At 40.0% G+C, this 27,524-nt stretch overlaps 1 protein-coding gene across 6 annotated transcripts in view; it reads left to right on the top strand.

Annotated features, from left to right (window-relative positions):
• The first annotated feature begins 451 nt into the window (after window positions 1–451).
• Window positions 452–27,524, top strand: part of NASP (nuclear autoantigenic sperm protein) — a 28,391-nt gene continuing 1,318 nt past the window's right edge. Inside the window, exons 1-14 of one of the 6 annotated variants that reach the window (XM_055586019.1) lie at window positions 452–637; window positions 13,243–13,293; window positions 15,674–15,802; window positions 17,953–18,033; window positions 19,078–19,187; window positions 19,900–20,880; window positions 24,087–24,166; window positions 24,807–24,892; window positions 25,001–25,074; window positions 25,563–25,751; window positions 25,874–26,040; window positions 26,434–26,502; window positions 26,587–26,664; window positions 27,386–27,448. In XM_055586019.1, coding sequence (XP_055441994.1) covers window positions 579–637; window positions 13,243–13,293; window positions 15,674–15,802; window positions 17,953–18,033; window positions 19,078–19,187; window positions 19,900–20,880; window positions 24,087–24,166; window positions 24,807–24,892; window positions 25,001–25,074; window positions 25,563–25,751; window positions 25,874–26,040; window positions 26,434–26,502; window positions 26,587–26,664; window positions 27,386–27,448 — 2,217 coding nt within the window. In that variant the 5' untranslated portion in view covers window positions 452–578. Of the gene's footprint in view, window positions 638–13,242; window positions 13,294–15,673; window positions 15,803–17,952; window positions 18,034–19,077; window positions 19,188–19,899; window positions 20,881–24,086; window positions 24,167–24,806; window positions 24,893–25,000; window positions 25,075–25,562; window positions 25,752–25,873; window positions 26,041–26,433; window positions 26,503–26,586; window positions 26,665–27,385; window positions 27,515–27,524 lie in introns of all 6 variants that reach the window. The other 5 variants (XM_055586017.1, XM_055586016.1, XM_055586015.1 and 2 more) reach the window with 5 other exon arrangements.

Raw genomic sequence — 27,524 nt, 5'->3', positions numbered from 1 at the left:
GTCAGTTGTTGCGGAGGTTCAGAGCCACGCGCCTCTCACCGATAACAGTTCTAGCCGTTGCAGGTATACCCGTGCTCGGTTCCTGCGTGTCCATCCGTTACGACTCAGAGGACAGATAGAAAGTCTCAGTTACCCTCCTAAGTATCGGGCCTAGAAAGAGACTCCAGGTTACTCGCTCCAAACATAGAGCAGCACTAGCTACTTTTCTGGAAGCCGCTGACCAACGTCCAGTCAGAACCTGTAGTGCCAAAATTCTTACGCGACTTGCTAGAGTAGCAAAAAGTTGCTTTCTTCGAGGAAGGCAGACTAGGGAGGAAAGGTACCCGGTAGAACCAGGCGGTGCGGGCGGGGGATATCCTTGGGTTGGTTTGGGGCTGGGTCCTGGCCCTTTAAACTCGAGGGGGAGGATCCGGAAGTGGATAGGCGGGGCGAAGGGCCCTGCTATATAAGAGGGCCCAGCCGCGCGGGGTCTCCAATCTGCCATTTTCTGTCCCTGAATAAGTCTCTGGCGTCCCGAATTCCGTCTGTTTTTCTCACAGGCTGTGTCCCGTCCGCTGGCCCACCACCTCAGGGGAACGATGGCCGCAGAGTCCACAGCCACTGCCGCCATCACCGCGGAGCTGGTTTCTGCCGACAAGTAAGCCGGACCGTGGAGAGCTTGAGGCACTGGCCAGTCCTCAGGGAGGGGGTGGTGGACGGAGGCTCCCTGGGAGGGGCAGACCGGAGGGTTGGAGGACGTGCCTTCCAATGAACAACGGTCGCTATTCTGGAAGGCCCGGACACTGGAGAAGCTCACCTCTTGTAGAGAGTCTCCCTCAATATTAGTAACGCCGGTCGGCTGGCGCCCCCTGCCCCGCTTTTCGCGGCCGCCATCTTGCCGGGGGCAGCGGCGGCTGTCTCCATTGCCTGCCCCTCTCTTTCCTCCCCCGGCCCGGGGCTATCGGTGGGGAGGCGGGGCCCAGGCGCGCCGGTGTGCCTTCATGCCCCTGCTATGCCCACACAACTGGTGTGCGCCTCCGGTAGTATTCTCAAACACCTCGGGAAAATAACCAACAGAGATTTGGCGCCAAAAAAAAAAAACCTGCACGAGGAAGGAGGCCGGACTGGCGGCTCGGGGTGGGTGGGACCTCTAGGGGGCGGGGTTGTGCGCTAGTGCGTTCGCTTCCCTCCGCGGGCTCTGGAGCAGGGGGCGGGGCCCCGAGGAGGCGGGAAAACTCCATTGTTTGGGGCTGTGAGGCTCGCGGTCCGCCTCAGACTTCCGCGGTGGGACACCGGGAAGCTTGTTCCCCGCGGTCTCCTTGCTCACCTGGTACCCTCCTACCCTCAGCTAGGCCCATTTCTTTTTGTTGTGTGGAGAGCATCGTGGTTCTTTTAGATTTGGCATTGTTGGCAGGGGACTCGATTGCTTGTAGAAGACTTGATCGGGTCGTGAAGCATCTTTAGCGCTGCGTTGAGGTCTCACTTCTAGCAGTGTTTGGTTGCTAGGAGAATGGGCAGTATTGTGCGTGAAGTGCAGTAGAATGGAAGACATGATTGCTGTAAAAACGGCACAGTGCCACTCAGGTATTTTTTCAACAGTGAAGGGAAACGGGACGTTTATTCGAAGAAACATAATTTAAATTATTAAGTGGCAGAGCCCTAGCATTTCACGTTTTTATTCCCTCATTTCTCATCCTTCCTTCATCCCCAAAGCTTACTTGAGAGGAAATTGCATGAAAATTTAATTAGCTAGTTGGAGAGAGCAATAAAGGCAGCATTATTCAGTTAAATTCTTGGAACAATTTAGGGGTAAGGCGTTCAAGGGGGAGGGTGAAGAAAATTAACGTGAGTTTAGACTCTGTTAAGAATGCACATCATAAAAAAAAAATTCACATTATAATTCCAGTATAACCATTTAAAGAATAAAAAACACGTGTAACTTTCAAACCAGTAGAGAGGAAAAAATGGAATGAGAAATAAACCTTAATTCAGAGTTGACTTTGATACCACTTTCATTGCTTAAGTGGTGAACGAGGGGCCGCAGTTGTCATCTCTAAAAAGCTTCAATTTGGCTTCTGTTCCCTCATGCCATTTAAACAACATTGGTAAAAATTTATCAATGACTGTCTAAATGTTAAATCAGTCCTTGTCCTCACTAGCTTTCTAAATAGTTCTAATTTTTAATGTTTTTATGTTACAATATATAATATAACAGTTTGTAATGTAGTGGTAAGGAGGAATGAGAAAACTTAGGAAGTCTTATGTGGTGCACTGAATTTTAGTTCAGCTGTCTTATAATTTCTGAGCTACATAATTATACCTTTAGATGAGAGATGCCAAAGTAAAAATGAGTGGTTTAGCTCAATCCTTAAAGTTCTGGAGTTTGTTGTTTCTGTTTCCATAAGTGTAAGGTTCATCTGTGTTGGTGTGAGGCTTATTTTGGTGCTTAGTATTCAGCTGTTTAAAGTGAGATCAATAACTTCTTGTATTGGGTTGGCCAGAAAGTTTGTTTGGGTTTTTTTCCATAAGCTCAGTAAGTAGACTTTACCATGAGATGAATTAATGTCACAGTAATTAGAATATACTTTTGTGAAAGATTTAGCCAGTGTACCCGTGTACCTAATTTTTGGTGGATTGGAGGTGTTAGGCCAGTATATTAGCTCAAATGTGTAAATGAGAAAAGAGTCTTCTTGGACCTGCAAAAAAAAAAAAATATTGTTCTTACAAGATTGTTTTATTTACTCATTAATTTTTTGTGGCATGGCATGTGGGATCTTAGTTTACTGACCAGGACCTTGAACCTGAGCCCCTTGTATGGAAAGCTCTCAGTCTTAACCACTGGACCACCAGGGAAGCCTCCTTAGAAGATTGTTTTAAATGAAATCTGATATTTGATAATCTCAGGGTGGTTTTGAGGTGAACGACAAGAACAGATCAGAAAAATAAATGAAATATAGAAATTATTTCTGAACAAGATGAATATGACTTGTACTCTTAGGACAAGTTTACTCATCATCACATCCATTAACTTTGATAATCTGTGTGTGTGCAAAAGAATTCTTCACGTACCACTTTAAAAGCTGGGGTTCAGAGAAGTCCCTGGTGGTCCACTGGTGGACTCAGTGCTTACACTGCAGAGGGCAAGCTGTGCGGCCCATCCGGGAAAAAAAAAAAATTGTTTAAAAATGAGCCCTGAGGTTCACCCTTAAGATTCCACACACAAAAAAAGTCCTGTGTTCATGCACTGGAATGCTTGATACTGTTAAGATGTTCATACTACCCAAAGAGATCTATAGATTCAACAGTCTGTCAGAACACCAGTGGCACTTTTTGTAGAAATAGGAAAATGCATCCTAAAACTCATAAGCAACCTCAAGGGATCCCAAATAGCCAAAACATTTTTTGTTGTTGTTTTAGCCTTGCCTCGGCCCAGGCCCTTAGCAGTGTGAATGTGGATCCATTGGATCACCAAGGAAAGTGAAAGTGAAGTAGCTCAGTCGTGTCAGACTCTTTGTGACCCCATGGACTGTAGCCTACCAGGCTCTTCCGTCCATGGGATTCTTCAGGCAAGAATACTGGAGTGGGTTGCCATTTCCTTCTCCAGGGGATCATCCCAGCTCAGGGATCGAACCCGGGTCTCCTGCATTGCAGGCAGATGCTTTAACCTCGGAGCCACCAGGGATTCCCTGCTAAAACAGTTTTGAAAAAGAATGAAGTGTAGATCTCACTTCCTGATTTCAAAACATTGCAAAGCTATAATAATCAAAACAGGGTGGTACTGGTAAGATGGAGCAATGGAATGTAATAGTCCAGAAATAAATCCTTGCATATGGTCAAATGATTTTTGTTAAGGGTGCCAAGATCACTCAGGACACGACATTCTTTTCAACAAATGGTGTTGGGAATATGGGATGTACACATGCAGAAGAATGAACTTAGACCCTTATATACAAAAATGAGCTGAAAATGGATAAAAGTCCTAGATATAAGGCCTGAAACTGTAAATCTAGGAGAAAGCATAAGTTGAAGGTTCCATGGGACTTCCCTGGTCGTCCAGTGGCTAAGACTCTGTGCTTCCAATGCAAGGGGTGTGGAGTCGATCCTTGTTCAGGGAACTAGATCTCTACATGCCTCAACTAAGAGTTCACAAAAAAATAAAAATAAATATTAAAAGCCCCATGGAAATTCCCTGGTGGTCCAGTGGTTAGGATTCAGTGGTTTCACTGCAGTGGCCTGGGTCCAGTCCCTGCATGGGGAACTAGAATCCCTCAAGCCCTACTCCCAACAAGGGTAGTTCTTCTGACATTACAGATTAGTTTTGTCTGTTTTTGAATGTTATATCTACAGTATGTTATTATATGACCTCTTATACTCAACTTTATGTGAATCATCCACATTACATATTATTTAGTGATTCTTTTTGCTGTGTAGGGGCTCTGCTTTTGAATATTACACTTTATCTGTTATATCGTAGGTGGGTGCTGAACATGTATTTATTTGTAAGGGTATCTTAAAACTATGGAGGGACTTCCCTGGTGGTCCAGTGGTTAATACTGTAGGGGACACAGATTTGATCCCTGGTCAGGGAACTAAGATCTTGTATGCCAAGTGGTGCAGCCAAAAAAAAAAAAAAAAAAACCTAGATGATGTCTATGATGACTAGGAGTCAAGAAAACTGGATTCTATTTCTGGCTACCATGGTGGATCTCAGTTTTCCCATTTGTAAAATAGTGGCAGTAATGGGGAAGATTCTTTCAGGAAATTTCCTTTTAGGAAAATTTTGTGAAGCAGTTTTTTTTGTCCTACTTATAGGCATAGTGAAAGCCTTAGTCCCTCAGTCATGTCCGATTCTTTGTGACCCCATGGACTGCAGCCTGCCAGGCTCCTCTGTCCGTGGAATTCTCCAGGCAAGAATACTGGAGTGGGTAACCATTCCCTTCTCCAGGGGATCTTCCTGACTCAGAGATCGAACCTAGGTCTCCTGCACTGTAGGCAGATTCTTTACCATCGGAGCCACCAAGGATTCCCTGTATTTATCGAGCATTTGTTTTATATAATGAGACAGAAAAGATCTCTGCTCTTAAATGGAGACTCCTGGGATAGAGACCATAAATATGTAGATTAGAGAATATCAGTGATAAAGCGCTATGCAAATAATAACTTTACCTTCCTCTAGTTTAAAGAGATGTGAGGTTAACTGGGTGGTTATTTTAGATTGGGCAATCTGGAATGGCCACAAGGAGATGAATGACCAGGAGCCAGCTATCTGAAGTTTCCATTCATGAATAGGAGAGAGTGTGGATACAGATATGGGTAGGTTGATGGTTTTGGTGGTTGAGGGAGACTTCCTGTCTAGTGGTGTCTATTTGCTCAATGAGGTGTTGAAGCAAGACCTGCTTAGAAGTAAGGGAGAATGGAATACGGTATAGGAGATTTGAGGAGAGAAATAGTTACTTTGGAGACTTGGAAGACATATTTTAGGGAATGTAGTAGGATTGCCAGTTTTGTCCTTGTTTTAGATTTGGGGCCAAGAATTTAAAGAGTGCAGTCAGTGCTGTTGTTTTCTTACATGTGCATTCAGCTGCTTTTCTGGAGCAGACACAGAATAGACAGCTAGAGGGTTGAAACCACCTCTTGTGGAACTTAAAAGTTCTCTAGAAGAAAGGCCTTCTTCACAGTGAGAGTTTACATTAAGGAAAAAAATCTTGACGATCAGACAGTTGGAGATTTTTCCCCCCATGTCTAGCAGCTGCCTGTTTGGTCTCTTGGTGCTTGTATTCCTTCGATAGAGCACCATCTCCTCTGCGATAGAGCACCATCTCCTCTGCATTCAAATGTCCCAAGGTGGATGCTTGTAAAAACATTTTCTCTGTGATGTATCTGTTCAGTTGCTTTCTTTGCTTCTTCCCTTGCATAGCCAGGCTTCTTTAGGTAAGAGTCTGCATTTCTAGTCTCCCATTTTTTCCCCTTCTATTTGCTTATGCATTTAACAGATATATTCAATATATATTTTAATATGTTGGGTTTCAGAGATACAAAGATGAATAAGATATTAGTTTCTAGTCATCAGATCACAATCTAACTGGACAACTGTGTTCTGAGAATATACACATTTGTCCATCCTTTCCTTCATGTCATTTAAACAGCATTGCTAAAGATAATCATTGTCCAAATGCTGAAGTAGTCCTTATCATTCTTAGCTTCCTAATTAGTTCTTTTTGGTACCTTTTTGCTGCCTCTGATACCAGATTCAGTTCAATTCAGTTCAGTCCCTCAGATGTGTCCGACTCTTTGTGACCCCATGAACCGCAGCACGCCAGGCCTCCCTATCCATCACCAACTCCCGGAGTTCACCCAAACTCACGTCCATCGAGTCGGTGATGCCATCCAGCCATCTCATCCTCTGTTGTCCCCTTCTCCTCCTGCCCCCAATCCCTCCCAGCATCAGAGTCTTTTCCAATGAGTCAACTCTTCGCATGAGGTGGCCAAAGTACTAGAGTTCAGTTTTAGCATCATTCCTTCCAAAGAAATCCCAGGGCTGATCACCTTCAGAATGGACTGGTTGGATCTCCTTGCAGTCCAAGGGACTCTCAAGAGTCTTCTCCAACACCACAGTTCAAAAGCATCAATTCTTCGGTGCTCAGTTTTCTTCACAGTCCAACTCTCACATCTATACATGACCACTGGAAAAACCATAGCCTTGACTAGACAGACCTTTGTTGGCAAAGTAATGTCTCTGCTTTTGAATATGCTATCTAGTTTGGTCATAACTTTCCTTCCAAGGAGTAAGCAGCTGCAGTCACCATCTGCAGTGATTTTGGAGCCCCCAAAAATAAAAGTCTGAGACTGTTTTCCACTGTTTCCCCATCTATTTCCCATGAAGTGGTGGGACCGGATGCCATGATCTTCGTTTTCTGAATGTTGAGCTTTAAGCCAACTTTTTCACTCTCCTCTTTCACTTTCATCAAGAGGCTTTTGAGTTCCTCTTCACTTTCTGCCATAAGGGTGGTGTCATCTGCATATCTGGGGTTATTGATATTTCTCCCAGCAATCTTGATTCCAGCTTGTGTTTCTTCCAGTCCAGCGTTTCTCATGATGTACTCTGCATAGAAGTTAAAGAAGCAGGGTTACAATATACAGCCTTGACGTACTCCCTTTCCTATTTGGGACCAGTCTGTTGTTCCATGTCTAGTTCTAACTGTTGCTTCCTGATACCAGATACTCCCTCTTTAATTTTATTTTCCTTTGATGCTGCCTCTGATTCTTCCTATCTTTTAGTTCTTTCATTGTTAACGAGTGCTAGCATCTTTTGATTCTTTATGTGCCAAGCATTGAACTAAGCACTTCGTGAACATTCTCATTTAATTTTCAAAACAAATCTTGTGAGATGAGTAGTGTTAATAGTTGACAAAAGTTAGGTACTTCACATGATAAGTGGCAAAGTCACTTGTCCTTAATCCTACCCTTAGTGATTCAGAATTGGTCACTTACTTTAATAAATATTGATTAGATGCCAGGTTTTGTGCTTGGTTGTAGAATACAGTTTAGGATAAGATAGTCATGGTTTCTCAGATCTTAATCCGGATGGAGAATACAGAAAGTCAGTAGGCAGTTAGAATATAGCATGAGTTATGATTGGTGTTACGTATAGATTAGAAAATCATTTGTGTAATTGGGTAAGTTACTATGGAAAATAAGATATTGACACATACCACAAGGTGTTTTGTGTGTTTTTTTTTTGTGAGAGGATTAAATGATAATGTAATAGGTACCGCTCTATGACAGATGTTTGCTCTGAATTGGCCTATTGAATGTTACCCATTTAGGTGTTTTATAAGCACCTCAAAACCAACTCTGAGGGACTTCCCTGGTGGTCCAGTGGGTAAGACTCCACTCTCCCAATGCAGAAGGCCTGGGTTCTATCTCTGGTCAGGGAACTAGATTCCAGTACTCTTGCCTGGAAAATCCCATGGATGGAGGAACCTGGTAGGCTATGGTCCATGGGGTTGCAAAAAGTCGGAAACGTCTGAGCGACTTCACTTTTAGCAATATATGGAAACAGTTGTTTTTCTTACGTTCTTGTCTTTGAATATTTGATGGGTAAAAAAATGTTTTTTCACTGTAGTTTTGTGTTTCTCTGAAGAGTGTGAGCGCGTATTCAGATGTTTGAGCTCTTTGTGTTTCATTTTCTGTGGATATGTTTATATCCTTGAATCTTTTCCTGCTGGACTTTTTTCCTTTTGATTATAATACTCTATATATTTGGTAAGTTAACCTTTTGTGAAATGAATTAGATGGAGTAGAATTTATCAATCTTCTATAACTTCTGAATTTAAAAAGGCCTTCTCCAGATGAATTACATAGTAATTCTCCCATGGTTTTCTTTAGTAATTTTTGGTTTTACAGTTTACATAACAATTTTTTAAGAGAAGCAGAAATCCAGATTTTTTGTGTGCTATCTTCATAGTTTTAAATGTAGTAGCTACCATAATTAACATTAAAAAAATAATTGTGGATAAACATGTCTGTGGCTCAGATAAGACATGAACATTAGTGTGTAATTTTTTTCCTAACTTGGTGTTTGTTACATTGTGGTCTCCAAACCAGCAGTAGCATCACCTAGAAGGTTGTTAGAAATGCAAATTCCTGGACCTCATAGTAGATCCACTGAACCAGAACTCTAGGGTTGGGACTCAGCAGTCTGTTTAATTCATGTAGACTGAAGTTTGAAGAATCTCTGCTTTAATTATGCCTTTTCTTCTGACTGTACTAGTATGGCCTTGATTGGTTCATGCCCTTTTTGTCTAGGCTACTAAGTAAGAATAGAACTAAGTTTATCATTGCTGACCTGCCTCTTGAGAAACCTGTATGCAGGTCAGGAAGCAACAGTTAGAACTGGACATGGAACAACAGACTGGTTCCAAATAGGAAAAGGAGTACATCAAGGCTGTATATTGTCACCCTGCTTATTTAACTTATATGTAGAGTACATCAGGAGAACCACTGGGCTGGAGGAAGTGCAAGCTGGAATCAAGATTGCCGGGAGAAATGTCAGTAACCTCAGATAGGCAGAAGACACCACCCTTATGGCAGAAAGTGAAGAAGAACTAAAGAGCCTCTTGATGAAAGTGAAATAGGAGAGTGAAAAAGTTGGCTTAAAGTTCAACATTCAGAAAATGAAGATCATGGCATCCGGTCCCATCACTTCATGGGAAATAGATGGGGAAACAGTGGCTGACTTTATTTTTCTGGGCTCCAGAATCACTGTAGATGGTGATTGTAGCCATGAAATTAAAAGACAGGAAGGAAAGTTATGACAGCATATTAAAAAGCAGAGACATCACTTTGTCAACAAAGGTCCGTCTAGTCAAGGCTATGGTTTTTCCAGTGATCATGTATGGATGTGAGAGTTGGACTATAAAGAAAGCTGAGCGCCGAAGAATTGAAGCTTTTGAAGTGTGGTGTTAGAGAAGACTCTTGAGAGTCCCTTGGACTGCAAGGAGATCCAACCAGTCCATCCTAAAGAAGATCAGTCCTGGGTGTTCATTGGAAGGACTGATGTTGAAGCTGAAATTCCAATACTTTGGCCACCTGATGTGAAGTGCTGACTCATTTGAAAAGACCCTGATGCTGGGAGGGATTGAGGGCAGGAGGAGAAGGGGACAACAGGATGAGATGGTTGGATGGCATCACTGACTCAATGGACATGGGTTTGGGTAAACTCTGCGAGTTGGTGATGAACAGGGGGGCCTGGTGTGCTGCGGTTCATGGGGTGGCAGAGAGTCGGACATGACTGAGCAACTGAACTGATACCCATTTTTTTCTAATTTTATCCACTTCAAACTTTTGTACCACAGGGTATATAAGAAGTAAATTTGATAATATTATGCATTCAGTGCCTCAGCTTGATAAAAATTTAAAGACTTAGGTTGGCATCAAAACTAAATGATCTGTTTCTAGTCTTGTTCCTAGGAAGTGGGGACATGGAAAGTAGGGTGAAGGACAGTTACAAAGGTGTGAAGTTCAGGAAATTCCCTGGCGGTTTAGTGGTTAGGACTCCACATTTTCACTGCCATGGTCCCTGCTCTAGGAACTAAAGTCCTGCAAGCCATGCTGTGCAGCCCGGTCCCCGCCTCCCCCCTGCCAAAGATATAAGCATAAAAACTGAGAGTGAACATTTGGAAATGAAGAAATTTGACATTACTCTGACATTTCTGTTTTATATTAAAAAACCCATCTCTTGCATATTGAAATTGAAAGTCCGGTCTTTCAGTCACAGGTAATTTGAGAAACTCAGTGCTAGAATTAGAATAATCCATTAGTGAAGGAAGCTATTTGAACGTAACTAGCTATGACAGGGGCTTCCCCTGGTGGCTCATGGTAGAGAATTCCCCTGTCAATGCAGATTCAATTCCTGGATCTTGAAGATCCCCTGGAGAAGGAAATGGCAACCCACTCCAGTATTCTTGCCTGGGAAATTCCATGGACAGAGGCACCTGGCAGGCTACAGTCCATGAGGTCACAAAAGAGTCTGACAGGACAACTGAACAACAGCAAGCTATGACAGGAAGTATTTGTAGATAAGGATCCTGGGCCATTCCAGGGTTCTGGTCAGATCATTTGCCGCTTACTGTGCAGCTGAACACATTAGCTTTTAAATTGTGCTTTTTTCCTGTCAGTATGAAATCTGCTTATTTTCAACCCCATTTCCCTGCCCACCTCCCCTCTCCAGGACTTTTCATCAAACTCGTAAACCAATATAATATTTATAAAAGGTTTAGGAGTTTCTAGCAAAGATACTGGATCCTGCTGACAACTTTTCATCTCTAAAGCATTTTCTAAGACTCAGATTCCAATATAAGCCCCTGCTTGTCATTTAATCTCTTCTGCTTTTTCCAAATTGTCCTCTCTGCTTTTTTTTCGGTGGGGGGGACGCAGGTTGGCGTTGGCGCCTGTGGCTTGTGGGATTTTAGTTCTCCCACTTGGGCCATTGGCAGTGATGGGGCGAATCCTAACCGCTGGACAGCCAGGGAATTTACCTGTGTCCTCTGCTTTAACTTTTGCTGGAGGTTGATTCTGATGCTTAGCATACAGTGAAAGTGAAAGTGAAGTTGCTCAGTCGTGTCCAACTCTTTGCGACCCCATGGACTGTAGCCTATCAGGATCCTCTGTCCATGGGATTTTCCAGGCAAGAGTGTTGGAGTGGATTGCCATTTCCTTCTCCAGGGGATCTTCCCAACCCAGGAATCGAACCCGGGTCTCCCGCATTGCAGGCAGACGCTTTACCGTCTGAGCCACCAGGGAAGTCACATCTAGCATACAGTAGATACTAATAAAATGTCTGTTGAATTTAATTTTTGAGTTAATATATTAATTGAGTAAGCTATTTTTTAGTTGTAATTTGTTTTGTCCATATTGTGTATATTACTCTGCTGTTTTCATAAATTTGGTATGCTAAATAAGAAAGTCCAAGTATGAAAAATCAATTGACTCAGTTCTGTTTGTGTGTATATTTTAACCTTTGGAGGAGTTAAAAACACAACTTCCTGTGTTCTCCCATGCTCCTAGCTTTCTTGCTTCACGTACTTCAGTTCTCATGTATGGCTTCTGAGGTGTTTAGTAGTAAAGTTTTCTGTGTTCCCACTGTTGTTCTTCTCCATTTCATCACAGCTAACAGCATTCTCTGCTCTCATTTGAGATGTAACGGTCCTTGGTTTAAACTGGTGTGCTTTGGGGGCACAGTTAAAGATGATATATATCCTTAACTGAATATTTCCTTTGGGATATAGGTGAAAACTGATGATAGACTAGGTAACAAAGGCAAGGATTTAAGTTAATACCAAGTGAATGGTGTCAGTGTATAGCATTCCTAAGTAATAACTTAAGTCAACTCTTTTCTTGAAGCCTACCTAAGGTTTAACTGTATGATAAAAAAAGGGTAAATTCTTTGTTCCCTTTATTTATCAATTTTCAATCATTTTCCAAAGATGACTAATGAGGGTTTTTTTTGTTTGTTTATATTATTGAGAACTCACGGATTTAAACATATTTGGAGTTTTCCAGTCAGTTGCAGCTATAATCTTTTTTAAAATGTTTAAAATTTTATATTGCAGTATAGTTGATTAACAGTGTGTTAGTTTCAGGTGTACGGCAAAGTGATTCCGTTATACATATACATGTATCTATTCTTTTTCGAGTCTTTTTCCCACTTAGGTTATTACAAAATACTGAGCATATTTCTCTGTACTACAGTGTAGGTCCTTTTTGGTTATTCAGTTATTATCTGCGTGTGTGTTTTATATTTATTTATTTGGCTGCTTTGGGTCTTAGTTGCACCACGTGGGCTCTTAGATCATCATTGCGACGTGAGGGATCTTTCAGTTGTGGCTTGTGAACTCTTAGTTGGGACATTCGGGATCTAGTTCCCTGACCAGGGATCGAACCCAGGCCCCTTATTGGGAGCTTGGAGTCTTACCCACTGGACCACTGGGGAAGTCCCTATTATCTTTGTTGATGTTCACATTGTCCCTTCTTTTGGCCAGTGAGATTTTATTGAGGTTGGCTCCTAAGTGTGCTTTTGTAATATTTTTGTAAATATGAGACATCAAATTTATAGAGAAGTTGAAAAAGTACAAAGAACTCTTCTTGCTTTACCCTGGATTCCCCACCTTTCCTTTTAGCATGACCATTAGTAGATATGATCCTAAATAATGCTAGATAGAGTTTTGTTGCCTTCTGTCATGATATTGCCCCAGATTCACTATGTACTTCTCCAACACTGTTTTAGATCAGTTATTTCTCAGAGGATTCTTGGTTCCTTTTAGTGGGAAATGGATTTCAGGAGCACAGTCTAGGTTCTAGGGGCTGCTGAGTTGGTCATTATTTCCAGACTTTTTCAGTAAACACAACTATGAAATATTTTAAAGATACTTATTAGTACTTTTCCCCCCAAAAATGAATGTTCTGGGAAACTTTGCTTTTTCCTTTTTTTAAAAAACAAACTTATTTTTAGTGAGCAGTAAACTCAAATCTAGGATGTAACTGTCTTGTTCATTATATCAATAGTATCATGTAGCAAATAAGCATTCAAAAGTTACTTGAATGAATAAGCGTTAAATTTGATAATGTAAATAAATGTTATGTAAGATCTGAATATATTGGACATTTAATAAATAGCTCTTTTTATGACTTTATGTTTTTAAATTTCTAGTCTTAAAATAGCCTTTCATTTTTACTTTTTTCCCCGTTAATTTTTCTTTACAGAATTGAAGAAGATGCCCCTGCTCCTTCTACTTCTGCAGATAAAGTGGAGAGGTATGATTATTTACAATGGTGTGATTTGATTTATATCTAGAACATAGACATAAGAGCTATGTAACTTGAGGGCAGTTTGTTTTATCATCTTTAATAGGTAACGAGTGAGAGTGAATAAGTGTTAAAGTATTTGTTCAATTTAAAGTATGGAGTCCTGACAGTGATGTCGTCAGGTTTTTTTGTATTTGATTAAAATATTTGAATTTTAAAAGTTGTTTAATTCTTCTCCTTAATTGGTACACAGCATGCCTGGCAAATGCTAGCTTATTCTTTGTTTGAATACATCTACTGATTTAGATCTCAGTTTTGTAAGGTTGCCATTTTCAGTTTTGTTGTTAATTCTAGTTGAAAGTTTTAAATTTTATATTGCGCCCACATGTATTTCCATGTAACTTCTGCATCTTGATGTGACCATAGTTCTTAACCAGAGGAAGCATAATAATTGGAAAGCTTATCCAAAAGGTAAATGCCTGGGTTGTGTTCCTGGCGATTTCATTTGTTAAGCTTTGAGTGTATGTTTTAGAAAAATTTCTGGTAAATCTTAAGCTCACTTTGGTTGAAAATTACTGTTCTAAATTCCGTCTAATCCTTCTGCAAAATATATGCACGTCTTTTGGGGTGTTTTTAAGAGTCTTAAGTTTTTCTTTTTTTTTTGTTTTCATCATTTTGTTTTTCACATTGTGGTCTTAAATTCCTTTGTTATTTTGGTTACTTAAACTATGTCTTCTACAAATACTATCTAATGATGTGTGAGTTAGTCTCGTTTTTGAGTGGAAGGAGTACTGCTCAGGATTGATCCTAAATACATTCACATAACTTTTAGAGGGTTAATCTTGGTATATACCATGATATTAAATTTCTGGACTGAGCATAAGGTGTAACTGTAGCTAGGCTATGTAACCCCTGGGACACTGTTGACAGGTAATTAATATTATAAACATTTATGATCTTTCAAGGAGTATGATAATCTGATTCTGAGAGAAACATGAAGGATAGTTGGGAAAAACACAAAGAGTCTCATAAATTGGTAACAACTGACCTGAAATAGTTACTTACTACTGCCCAGCAACTATAGCATGTGTCCCTGGCCAAGTTGTTCTTCTATTCTGCTGAGCAACTTTTTCGTAACATTCAATACCATCACCTGTCTTCTTGCTCTTGATGAGTTTACTTTTTAAAAAAAAATTTTGATTAGTGAATAAGCAGTAGGCACGGAATTTTTTTTAAATTATTTTTTAGTTGAAGGATAATTGCTTTACAGAATTTTGTTGGTTTTTGCCAAACATAAGCATGAATTGGCCATGGTATATGTATGTCCCCTCCCTCTAGAGCCTCCCTCCCATCTCCTTCCCCATCATGTCCCTCTAGGTTGTTACAGAGCCCTTGTTTGAGTTCAGTTACTTTATCTTAAATCTGTATCCACACATTCTTTTCTTTTGGATATGGGTCCATGCTCTTACTCAGAAGTTCTCAAAAGTATAGTGTAGTTTGTATGCCCTTGGTATCCCTAAGACCCTTTGAGAGATTCTGCAAGATCAAAACTGTTTTTGTAACCGGAACAACATTTGCCTTTTTGACTGTGTTGACCGTTGATACTGATGATGAAAAAGCAATGGTGGATAAACTTGCTGGCCCTTTATTTAACATAAGTCAAGGCAGTTACAAGTAGTTCACTACCAGTTTCACTTAGGAATGTCCATTAGAAAGTAATACAAGCTAATAAATTTATTTTCAGTCCTTCACTAAATGATTTTATAATCTGTGACAAAATGTGAAGTATGAATGCACTTCTGCCTACTAAAGTAAGTAAGATGATTGTCTTTAGCAAAAGCACTTGTGTGGCCATTTGAATTAAGAATCAGATTTTTCTTTGTGGACATGGGGACAGGGGAGGAGAGGGTGGGATGTATGGAAAGAGTAACATGGAAACTTACATTACCGTGTGTAAAATAGATAGCCAATGGGAATTTGCTGTATGGCTAAGGAAACTCAAACAGGCTCTGTATCAACCTAGAGGGGTGGGATGGGGAGGGAGATGGGAGGGAGGTTCAAAAGGGAGGGGATATATGTATACCTGATTCATGTTGATTCATGATGAGGTTTGACAGAAAAACAGCAAGATTCTGTAAAGCAATTATCCTTCAATGAAAAATAAATAAATTAAAAATAATTAAAAATTTCATGGAATTCTGGATTTGAAAGGATGATCAACAGACAAACTGATTATGCAGACTTTGTAGTGAGCTTTTGTAGTGATAGATTGTGGGTTAGCTCAGCCTTGCCAGAGCAGTTGAGAGGTCTAAGGAAATAAAATACTACAGTTTAAATGTAGCAGGTATTCAAAAAATGTTGATTTTAAAAGTATATGACACCTGAAAAGAAATCTTTTTTCTTGCAGTCTGGATGTGGATAGTGAAGCTAAGAAACTCTTGGGATTAGGACAGAAACATCTGGTAATGGGTGATATTCCTGCAGCTGTCAATGCCTTCCAGGAAGCAGCTAGTCTTTTGTAAGTACTGTATAAACTTGAGTCATAAAAAGTTGTTTAATGGGAAAAAGAATGAAAAGCAAGAGTTTAAAAAGATTTATTTTTCATGTATGAGTTTATTCCTATAACTATAAAACTCACGTATAACTGAGCAGTTTTAGCCTTTGATTTTCCTGAGTTAATGAAATTTGTTTTCTGTTGATCACTAATTTGTCCCAGTTCTGGGACTTGTTCCAATTTTAACAGTGGAAGTGTTTTTTTTTTGTTTGTTTGTTTTTTTTAACTTTTTATTTGAAGTGGAGTTGATTTACAGTGTTATATTAATTTCTGCTGTATATCAGAGTGACTCAGTTATACGCATATATACTTTTTTTTTATTCTTTTCCCTTAAGTATATATCCCAGGGTACTGAATACACCTGTATAGTAGGACTGTGTTTATTCTAATGCTTGAAGTTCTATATCCAGGGGAGTCTGTAATCCCAAGCAAGGCATGGTTAGTCACCCTCTCACTAATGCTGTTATTAGCACAGCATTTTTCATAGATTTTTAGCTCCTTTGTTATCTGTACAATTTCTTGAATATTGATAGTTGACCACCAGGTGGCCATGTATATCTGTATCTTGGGGGAACGGGTTAGTCTTAGTGCCTCAGGAGTGATTTAGTTTAGCCAAAGACTTTAATGTACTTTATACACTGAGAGAAAGTGTCTTTTAAGTGGTAGCCTTTCAGCCTGTGACTTGTTTTCTCAAAAATACCATTACCAATAGCAGTTGAAGTCAGTCATGCATGCTCATTAGTTGATAACATTATATTTAGTGGAATTGAAGAACTCTTCCTTATGAAAGAGATGCTTATAATAAAGCTGGGTTTCAGGTTTGAGGCTCACTGATTAAGTCTTTGGCTTCTTCATTCCTTTTATTCAGTCAGTCAGGGGTATATTAGTGTATTTTTTTCCTAACCCTTACTCCCTCTAGAACAGAATCTTATTCCTGGATGCCTGTTGATTGTTGTTGATTTATTGGCATCTGGCCTCTCTGTCATCATCTGGGCCTGAAGAGCTGAGGTTCTGGTATTCAGTGTTGTGCTAAGGGTAGGACCCAGGTTTCATCTGATGCTAAGTAATTAGGTGTTTTTATATAAAAATCTTACATTGTAAAATGTTAAAATCTAAATTTTTAATATTGAGCACATAGAAACACACTTCTTAGCTTTTTCCTTCCAGATTCCTGAAAAGTTTAGTTTTCTCACTGTCCTGTCATTAAGGGTATTTGAGTAGAATTTGAGATGCATTCTTCTAATATAACAGACTTCCCTTAAACATGACCTTCATCATTATAGCTTTTATGCTTAGTTGCTCTGGTTACTCTTACTAGACTCTTAGACTATTAGTTGACCTGACTTAGCATGATTTCTGCAGATCCTTTACCCCATAAAAGCTAGTCTCTTTACTCCACATAAAGTACTTCCTCCTTCCCATTTATCATACTTGTGATTTTTCCTCTGCTTCTTCCATGTTTATAGGTATTAATAGCTAAACTAGGTATATATATTGCTATCTATTTCTAAGCATTATTTTGAATGATTTTATATATATTAACTTAATTAGTTCTTGCAGTAGATCTAAGCGGTTCTTAACATTTCCATTTTATAAATGCGAAAACTAAGGCATTGTGAGATTAAGTTAACTACTAAAGTTTAAAGTTAGAGGCAGGATTTGAATCTAGGCAAGAACATTAACTCTTTATCATGATGCCTGTACATGGACTTGATTTATGCTTTAGTCCCAGCCAAAGGCCATCTAACTCCTAACAATATTCTGGCTTATATTGACCCCTATCTTTTATCAGGAGAAATACCTGTTAATAGCTTGGATCTTAGATTATATATTTTAATTGTAGCAAATAGATGTCTTTTTAGAATATATATTCTAATTATATAATGTATATTATAGATCTAAATCCATAATTATGATACATACTATATAGATGAAGAACTGGCAACATTAACTTATTCATTGTTTCTTAAAGTCCCTTGAACCTTGAGTTCAAGAGGAGGGGAGAGTATTGGTTTCCTAGAAGGATGTGTTACAGAAGAAACGTCATTTTATGGCTAAAGAACTAGAAAAAATAGAAGTTTAATTCGGATCCTAGCTGTTTATTCTCTTTTTAGAGGTAAGAAGTATGGAGAGACAGCTAATGAATGTGGAGAAGCCTTCTTTTTTTATGGGAAATCGCTTTTGGAGTTGGCAAGGTATGTCTTTCAAGCTAAGTTTAAAGTAAGATGTTTGTATCATAATGATTTATTTAAAAACTTTTAAGTTTCTTTGTTAAGATTATTTATTAGCCTTAAGATTTCACAGGAACTGAGTGAGACTGGTTTTACTCAGGGGGTTTAGAAAGGAGGATGAAAAATTGATGGGTTGTTTTTGCTTCTCTTTTTCTTTTTTTGCTTGTGCTGCACAATATGTGGGATCTTAGTTCCCTGACCAGAGATTGAACCTTCGCCCTCAGCAGTGGAAAGTGTGGAGTTTTAACCACTGAACCTCCAGGGAATTCCCTTGATGGGAATTTTGAAAGGCACTTAAAAGAGTAAAGTTATACTTAAGTTTTGACTTTTGCAGTTATTAGAAGCAGAGATCTTTCCATTAGTGAATAGTCAATAACTTACCAAGTCTAGTTTAGAGAGGGAACCTTTAAAAACACTCTCAGCTAGCCCAGAACAATATCCATAACAAGGACGGACCGAAGGACAATTTGGAAACACTTGGCACATGAAAATATCTTAAGATAAAAAACAGAAGAATCATCTCTGGATAAGGAGTTGGAAAGTTGTTGTGATATTCCACCAGAATTTATTAAGCAGAATAAAATATATTGAGGGTACACAGAGTAGCAAATAATCTGTAATCTATTTAATCTCTCACTTTTGCTAAGCTTTCTAATTTTGTAGAGCAGTCTAAGGATTTGTCATGAAAATCCTGCCAGAATGTTTTTGGCCATCTAGAGACATATAGGTGGATGCGAAGTTTGGGAAACATGGCCCTTTTGATAAGGGTTATCAGTGCTTTTTCAGATGGCTGGATAAAGGGTATGTTCATTTTCTGCAGTGCTCTTAAAACAGTAGTTTATATTCATTTTGACCATTGCTTTTCTTTCATGAGTGCTTATAGTTTATATTCCCTGTACTTACTTACTCTTCTGTTGCTTTTATAATACAGGGCTAAGTTTCTTTCTTAAAAAGACTGTTAGGTTCTAGCCATCATACCTTTAGTACTTTCTCCTTTTGTTCTGCTAGAATGGAGAATGGTGTGTTGGGAAATGCCCTGGAAGGTGTGCATGTGGAAGAGGAGGAAGGAGAAAAAACAGAAGAAGAATCTCTGGTAGAAAATAATGATAACATAGATGGTATGTGGAGTTGCATGTGACATTCAAGAGATGCGACGTATAGTTCTTATATACAAGCTATGGAAATAGGGCTCTCCTTATTTTGAATAGTCTCTCTTGGGGCTACACCTGCATCTGGTGGAGACTGCGGGGGAGGTCTCAGTGAAACTGATGATAGACTTTTTTAAGGGGATAACTTAATTTCCTAAATAAATCTGGTTATTTAAATTGATATTATAAGTATTAAAATAACCTAAAATATTTTTCTGATGTAAATTTTTATAAGTCTTTGCAGCTCAGTTATTTTAATGGCTGGGCTTTTGGGGCCCTTTTACATTTTTTGGTTCTAAGAAAATTAAATGTTAATTTCTAATCTGGGTTTTGCTGCTAGAGTTTTACATATCAGGTCTATTTTATATCTATATATATATATAGATATATAGTGTTGAGAGGAGAATGTAAAGCTTGGCATCTCTTAGCTAACTGATAATTAGAATGCTCAAGTAAAATAATACCTAATTTAAGGAGCTTGGGTTTCTTTTGCAGTAAATTGCTCTGCTAGTTGGGATTTTTCCTTTGCTTTTCTCAAAGGGGCAGGTAATTTGTAGGCCATCTGCTAAAACATAAGCCAGGCTGTTTGAGGGTTTAAAGGGAATGTATTTTTAGTTTCCATTTATGCCTTTATCATTAAATTCGAAGACATGTTTATGCTTCATGTTCTTTAACCATGTAGAGGAAGCAAGGGAAGAGTTGAGAGAACAGGTTTATGACGCCATGGGAGAAAAAGAAGCCCAAAAAACAGAAGACAAGTCTCTGGTAAAGCCTGAAATGGATAAAGAACAGGAAACTGAAATGGAGAAGGGTGGAAGAGAAGATATGGATATCGGTGAGCCTGCAGAGGAACTACAGGAGAAAGTTAAATCAGCTCCAGATCAGTTAACTGAAACCACTGAAGAAGGAAAAGGAGCAGCGGCACCAGAAGAATTGAGTGAAGCTGAAGTTACTTCTAAGAAGCCAGATCAGGAAATACCGGGTGCTGAGGAAGGAAAATCAGTTTCTGAAACTGACGTCCAAGAAGAGTGCAGAGAAAAAGGGGGTCAGGGAGAAGTAATTGTGAGCATAGAGGAGAAACCAAAAGAAGCTTCAAAAGAACAACCTGTTGTGATTCTAGAAAAGCAGGGCACTCCAGTGGAGATAGAAGCAGTCAAGCCAGTGGAGATGGGTGGGGATGAGCCAAAGGAGCAGGTAGCTGCCTCTGAAAGTGAACCAGGAAAGGCTATTCTTGAGCAGTTGGTAGGACAAGAATTGCCTTCTGCCGAAGAGTCACCGGAGGTGACAACACAGGCTGCAGATGCCTCAGCTGCAGAACCCGGATCAGAAGTCTCTGAGAAGCCTGGAGGGCAGGACACTGTTCTCCCTCAGGATGGTGCAGTCAATGGACTGTCAGCTGCAGGGGATCACGCCTCCACTAAACCACAGACTAATGCAGAAGGACTGATAGGAACAAAAGATGGCTCAGCACTAGAGAAGGGCAGGGCAGAGTTGGTTCCTAGCCAGGAGACTAAGCTGTCTATAGAAGAGTCTGAGGCAGCCGGAGATGGGGTGGAGACTGAGGTGGCCCAGGGGGCTACTGAGCAATCCCCTGAAGACAAAGTTAAGATAGCTGCTAATGAAGAAGCACAAGACAAAGAAGAACAGATGAAAGAGGGTGAAGGTAACCGGGACATACAAGAGCTACAGTGGGTGGAGTACATTCTGGATTTGACTCACTAATCATGGGTAAAAGTCAGCCTTCCATTCAGAATTTTCCGTCTGCCTTTGGATTAGGAAAGGGCTAAATGAAAATGGGAGTGGTTTAAGAAGGTGGTGATAAGTTGAGCAAGTTAAAAGCAAGTCTTCTTTAGTTGGCTTATAGACTAACGCTTTTACTAATTGCAAAACAGGCCTTTCTGAGATTTGGCTAGCTATCAGTAACTTGTTGCACTCACTAGCCAACAAAGGTGGGTGGTGGGGTGGAGTAGGTAGGGAAATAGTGCACTAGGCTGGCAGAGAATGCTGAATGGATGTTCACTTGCATGCCTCTGGATTTTTAAATTTACTGTTCACATGGTTCCTTTTTTTCTGCTTTAGGAAGCAGGATTAAAGCAGTAGAATCCACTGAATTGATGCACTTAAGCAGGCATGCCATTTAAGTGAAGGCAGTTTACCCTTGAATGTTTTATCACCAGAGTGAAAGAATTCTGGTAATCTTTACTTTCAGTCTTCAGGAAGTGTTTAGAGGCTTATTCACATTAGTTAAATTAACCCCCTCCAAAAGATAATTGAAAACTGTGAAGTACTCTTGCAGCTTTCCCTCCTCATTTCATGCTTGCTTTGGCTGCTAAACTGACTTTTTTGTTACTTAGAATGTCATGAAGTGTGAATGCTTTGTATCGTATCATTGGTCTAATTATGATTCCGTTTCATCAAGATGTATAAGCCTCTAATTAGCAACTACATAATTGGCACGTCTGACTTGAGTTGTACTATCATTTGAGGATTCTGCTGTGTCTGTAAGATTCATCTAACGGTATTAATAACCACAGGTATAGTCCAATTAATCGTTAATACTTACATATATACACACACACACATATTATGTAATTGACTACTGAGTTTTCTTACGTTTGAGATGTTCAAAGACCCATTATCAATATCTGTAGCTAATTCTGGTTAACTTCCTTCTACCTGTGTGCAAGTCCTTGTACTCCAGCCAGCACAAGCATGGTAACCAGAAGTGAATTGGCTAAATGGTAGCACCATTGGGCTGTTCATTGGGCTTGAGGAGAGTGTATGGAAAAAGCACAGAACTGAACTCCTCAGTTTTAAAAAAACCTCTCATGTCTTAATCTTTCGAGTTTCTCACATACGTTAAACTTTACTTTTGATTCCGAAATACAGTACTGTGTAGTAGATAGTATTACTCCAGTTATAGTGATGAGGAAATGGAGGGTTAGGGGTTATGTGACTTGTTTGGGGTCAAACAGTAAATCATAGGACCAGAATATGACCCTAGATCTGATGTGAAGGTGTTCTTCCCAGAATACCTCACACTGAGGAAGGCAACTTTAATCCCTTCCTTTAACCCACTTCTTGTCAGAAATGTATGTGGTAGCACTAGCCTGCAGAAATCTTGGAAGAGGTTTTCTTTTAAAACCCTGTGAAGAGGTATTTAAGAGTCATTCTTCTGCTTTGCACAGCTCTCTTGCCACATTGTTTTGAAGATGCTCTAAGATGAGAGAAGTGGTGTCTCTAAAACGTTTCCCTTTCTCTGAAGGATGACTTAGGACAAACAAGATTCCATTTTCAAAGAAACTTAGAAAATAAACAGATCTCTTAACTGAGGCCTTCAGTGCATTTCTGTTAATACCTGGGTACAGATTACCAGGTTGAAAAATAGTGGCTTTCTCATTAACTTAGCTCTTCTCCACCATTCCATGAAGGTAATGCCGATTCCTCAAGAGAAACAAGTATTTTTCTCAGACCATTATAAGAATTTTAATTTAAAAATTTGATGTAAAACTCCAAATATCTAGACATTTTATGCCAAAATAGATGCCACTTTCTAGCATGCTGGTATGAGTTGAACAGATACCAGATAAATAAGAATATAGAACAGCAACATTTTGTCAAATTTTCCTGCACATTGGGAAGATAAGGTGTTTGGTTTTTTAAATATTGTGAGAAATATACCCGATCTGCTTCACCTGTCATGTGTTCTAGTGGAGGATGGGCTTCATCCTCCAAGTCACCCATCTAGCCTAACATTAGGGAGCTAAGTATACAAACCACTTTGAAATTTGGGCACGGAAAGCTACTGGTATGTGGTGGTGAGTACTTGTATTTCAGAAGCACCAAATTACATGGTCAACAGGAGAAAAGGGAGGTACCTGATAAAACAGTGTTTGCTATAGAGGTTAATTACAATTAACTTGTAACTTTAACTGGTTCTTAGGACTTTAGTTTGTCCTAATTTATATGACTTTTCTTTGCCTATTTCCATCCTAAAGAAATACTGGTAGACAGATAAAAGTTCTTTATCCTGACTTCATGGCCCTAATGCCTAATTTTCAGTTAGGAGACAGTATTTGAGCTCTTCTTATGGTGTTAAATGCTTAATGAAAGATGGCAGAAATAGGCACATTATACCCATTTCATGAATTGTTTGAACCCAAGTGTGTAGAGCTGTTTATCAGCAGCCTGTCCTCGCAGGCAGTTAACTTGTATTTGTCAGTATGATGAAATGTGGTGTTGGTGTGGCTGCAGACTTTAACATGATACTGGAAAGTCAAATAATGTACTGCTCACTCAAATTCTGTGCATGCTGGAGCTGGCTGGAGTGCGGCATGCTCATTGGTGAGGATTGGTGAGGGCTGTGCTTCTTTCCACGGCTGTATTGTGGGAAAGCATCTTCTTGAGCATCCTTGCTTCAAATGGACTGAAGTAATTTAACTTTTGGTATTTTCTTGGCCTTATTAGTATTAACTGACAGTTGGTTTAAAGAACCCAGGAATACTGGCTGAGGCCTCCAACTGACTCTGAGTAGATGGGAGTTTCTAGCCAGTGAATCAAAGTCAGTAGTTAATTTCTTTTGATCTGAACTGTGCAGGTTGAGTTTTAGAAGAGAAACACAGCCTGTTGGTCATTGAAGGTCTGAATTATTTAAGATTATGCTAAGTCGGGATTAGACTCGAGTTAGACTGTTAACCACTGACTTTATTATTTATATCCAGTTCAAATGTTACCCGATTTGGCTTGAATCTGGCCTGTCCTACCCCAGAATATAGGTCATTTGACATGTTTATTGGAATCTCCGACTTGTCCTGTCATCTTTGTCTGTTATGTTTAGTATTCTCAATACTGAAGAATTTTTGCTTGCAGAAACCGAGGGCTCAGAAGAGGAGGATAAAGAAAATGACAAGGCTGAAGAAACACTAAATGATTCAGCTCTTGAAAACAAGGTGAATTCTTATTTGCCGAGTATTATCTCCTTTCTTATTGTAGGACTGTGGTTTACTAGTGTAGGCATAATTATTATAGATAGTCATTTCTTGGTTAGGGTTTGGGGACCCTTTATTCATGCTGAGAATAGGCAGATCCATTTGATCCTAGAGGTCCTGTCAATTAGGACAGGACCCAACATACCATTGCTAACTGTCACTGATGCTGAAGCTCCAGTACTTTGGCCACCTGATACGGAGAGCCTACTCATCGGAAAAGACCCAAATGCTGGGAAAGGTTGAGGACAGGAGGAGAAGGGGGCAACAGAGGATGAGATGGTTGAATAGCATCACGAACTCGATGGACACGAGTTTGAGCAAACTCTGGGAGATGGTGTAGGCTAGAGAAACCTGGCGTGAAGTCCATAGGGTCATATAGAGTCGGACATGACTAAGTGACTGAGCAATAACTGACATAAGGTGATACAGGGTAGACTTTGAGGGGTCCATTGTGTAGGTTTAGAGAGAAAATTCTGAATTTTGAATCCTATACCAGTTCTGCTCCTTCACCTCAGCCATACTAAATTACACATTTTGATTTGTAATCAAAGATGCCTGTCTTGTACTTCTGCCTAACACCAATGATTTGGATATACTTTAGTCCCTTCAAGAAAATGAAGAGGAGGAGATTGGGAACCTAGAACTTGCCTGGGATATGCTGGATTTAGCAAAGATCATTTTTAAAAGGTAAAACTCTTGGTGCTTTTAGCCTTAGGTTGGGAGTTTGGGGGTTGAAAACAAAGCAGTTAGGCTTGGTCAAATGTTATTAAGGTTTCTAACTATCTTTCCTTTTAGGCAAGACACGAAGGAGGCTCAGCTTTATGCTGCGCAGGCACATCTTAAACTTGGAGAAGTTAGTGTTGAATCTGGTAATACATTTTCTGTTTTACTCTCTAACACAGTCTCCCCCCTCCCCCTGCCCCATGCCTTAACCTTCTAATTCCTTAAAATTCAGCTCAATTGATCATAAATTGTGGGCAGTTAGTTTTGAATGGACAGTAGGTGTTTTGGGTTCGTTATGGTTCCTAGAACAATGAATAGTCTTTTAAATGATACTGTAAATGAAAGTCTCTTGGTAGGTTTTTTTTCTTTTGGCTGAACTGTGCAGCATGCGGGATCTTAGTTCTCTGATGAGGGGTGAACCCATGGCCCCTTTGCATTGGGAGTGCAGAGTCCTAATCACTGGCTTGCCAGGGAACTCCCTCCCAGTAGCTTTTAAGTTGTTCAAGGGTCCTGGAGATACTACAAAGAAAAGTGAAATATATATAACATGGGAAAACATTTCTGCAGAATTTCTGGAATTATAGAAGTTCTGTGTATTAAATGTACATTTGCTTGCTATTTTTCTCTTCAATAGAGAATTACCTCCAAGCTGTGGAGGAGTTCCAGGCTTGCCTAAACCTGCAGGAACAGTATCTGGAAGCCCATGATCGGCTCCTTGCAGAGACTCACTACCAGCTGGGCTTGGCCTACGGGTACAACTCCCAGTATGATGAAGCAGTAGCACAGTTCAGCAAATCTATTGAAGTCATTGAGAAGAGAATGGGTAAGTATGCATCGTCTGTTTCCACAATAGTTATGATGGATCCAGTATCGACAGGTTTTTTTTTTAAAGGTTCCTTTTGTGTTATCTATTACTTACTGATCACTTCAGCCTTTTCTTTCTAGCTGTACTAAATGAGCAGATGAAGGAGGCTGAAGGATCACCTACTGAATATGAGAAAGAAATTGAGGAGCTGAAGGAGCTGCTCCCTGAAATTAGAGAGAAGATAGAAGATGCAAAGGAGTCCCAGCGTAGTGGGAATGTAGCTGAACTGGCTCTGAAAGCAACTCTGGTTCGTTTGGTTTCCTTGTAGAGTTTTGATAGTCACACATTTGATATTTTTGAAGGCCCTTTATCATGGTACTAGTGTTCCATTTGCTAGGAATCTTCCTCACGACTTGGTTTCCAGGGATTTGGATGTCAGAGGGAATGTGAGAAGTCTTAAACGATTTCCTCTCAAATAATAAATACAATGCTTAAGACAGTATGCTCTGGAGCCAGACTGTGGGTTTGAATTCTTTCTCAGCTATTTACTGTGTGACCATGGGTCTGAGTAGAGAGGGTGGGTGATGTTGCTACCATATGGAGGCCACTAGTGTTTGAAGTCTTATTAATCAGTTGCTTGTACGTAGGTGACGTGGTGGGTTCTATCCTGGGACCCACTTGGGTTTGTCATTTCTCACAGGTGGAGAGCTCTACTTCAGGTTTCACTCCTAGTGGAGGAAGCTCTTCAGTTTCCATGGTGGGTATTCAGGTGATTTTTGTCAATTAATACTAGGCCTCAGTGTATATTTCATATACAGCAGTACATTGGTAACAAAGGTTTCTTTTTTGCCAGATTGCCAGTAGAAAGCCAACAGATGGTGCTTCCTCATCAAATTGTGTTACTGATATTTCCCACCTTGTCAGAAAGAAGGTAAATCTATATGTGGTCATTTCTTTTCTATATTCTCCCTACTCTGCATTTCCCTTCCTCCAAATGATACATGAGAATTACCTTTCACATAAACATCCCTAATACTTGGTGGAATAAGATAGCTGTTTTGGGACTTCCCTGGTGGTTCAGTGGCTGAGACTCCAAGCTTACATTGTTGGGGGCCCGAGTTTGATCCCTGGTCAGGATCCCATATGCCACAACTAAAGATCAAAGATCCTGAGTGCCACAACTAGGACCTAGTGCAGCCAAAAGAAATACATATGTCTTCTAGCAACACTCTGCTGGTCTATTTTAGCCCAAGGGCTATTAGGAAAGCTGATGAGGAGGTCTGGTCAGATCATCCCATCTTAGGAAGCTGGCAGGTTTACAGTAGTCATTCAGCAGCAGACCTCCTTAAACTTAAGCCTCCACTCTTATTTTGCTTCCTGACTCAACTGTAGAAATTCAGATTTATGGGTTGGTCACTGTTGTCTATTTCTCATTCCTATCCCCTCTCTCCATCCTTGGAGAGGCTGAACTGGTATGTTTAGGCATACCAGTCTATTCTCCAGAGGACAGGTTGTGGCTCGGGAGACCCTTTGAGCTGTGAATCCTGGTGTTCATAGGGAAGAGGCATGTGTTACAAAATTGTTTTATAATTGTCCTTTTAAAAACAGTAAGCACATTTGTGAAGCTTTCACAATTAATTATATCTTTATAGAGGAAACCAGAGGAAGAGAGCCCCCGGAAAGATGATGCAAAGAAAGCCAAACAAGAGCCAGAGGTGAATGGAGGCAGTGGGGACACTATTTCCACTGGAACCGAAGTTGCTGAAAACATGGAGGAGGAGGTGGGCAGTT

Source organism: Bubalus kerabau, chromosome 6 (assembly GCF_029407905.1).
Source record: "Bubalus kerabau isolate K-KA32 ecotype Philippines breed swamp buffalo chromosome 6, PCC_UOA_SB_1v2, whole genome shotgun sequence".
NCBI lineage: Eukaryota > Metazoa > Chordata > Mammalia > Artiodactyla > Bovidae > Bubalus > Bubalus kerabau.
This window is presented reverse-complemented; position numbering and strand designations above follow the sequence as displayed.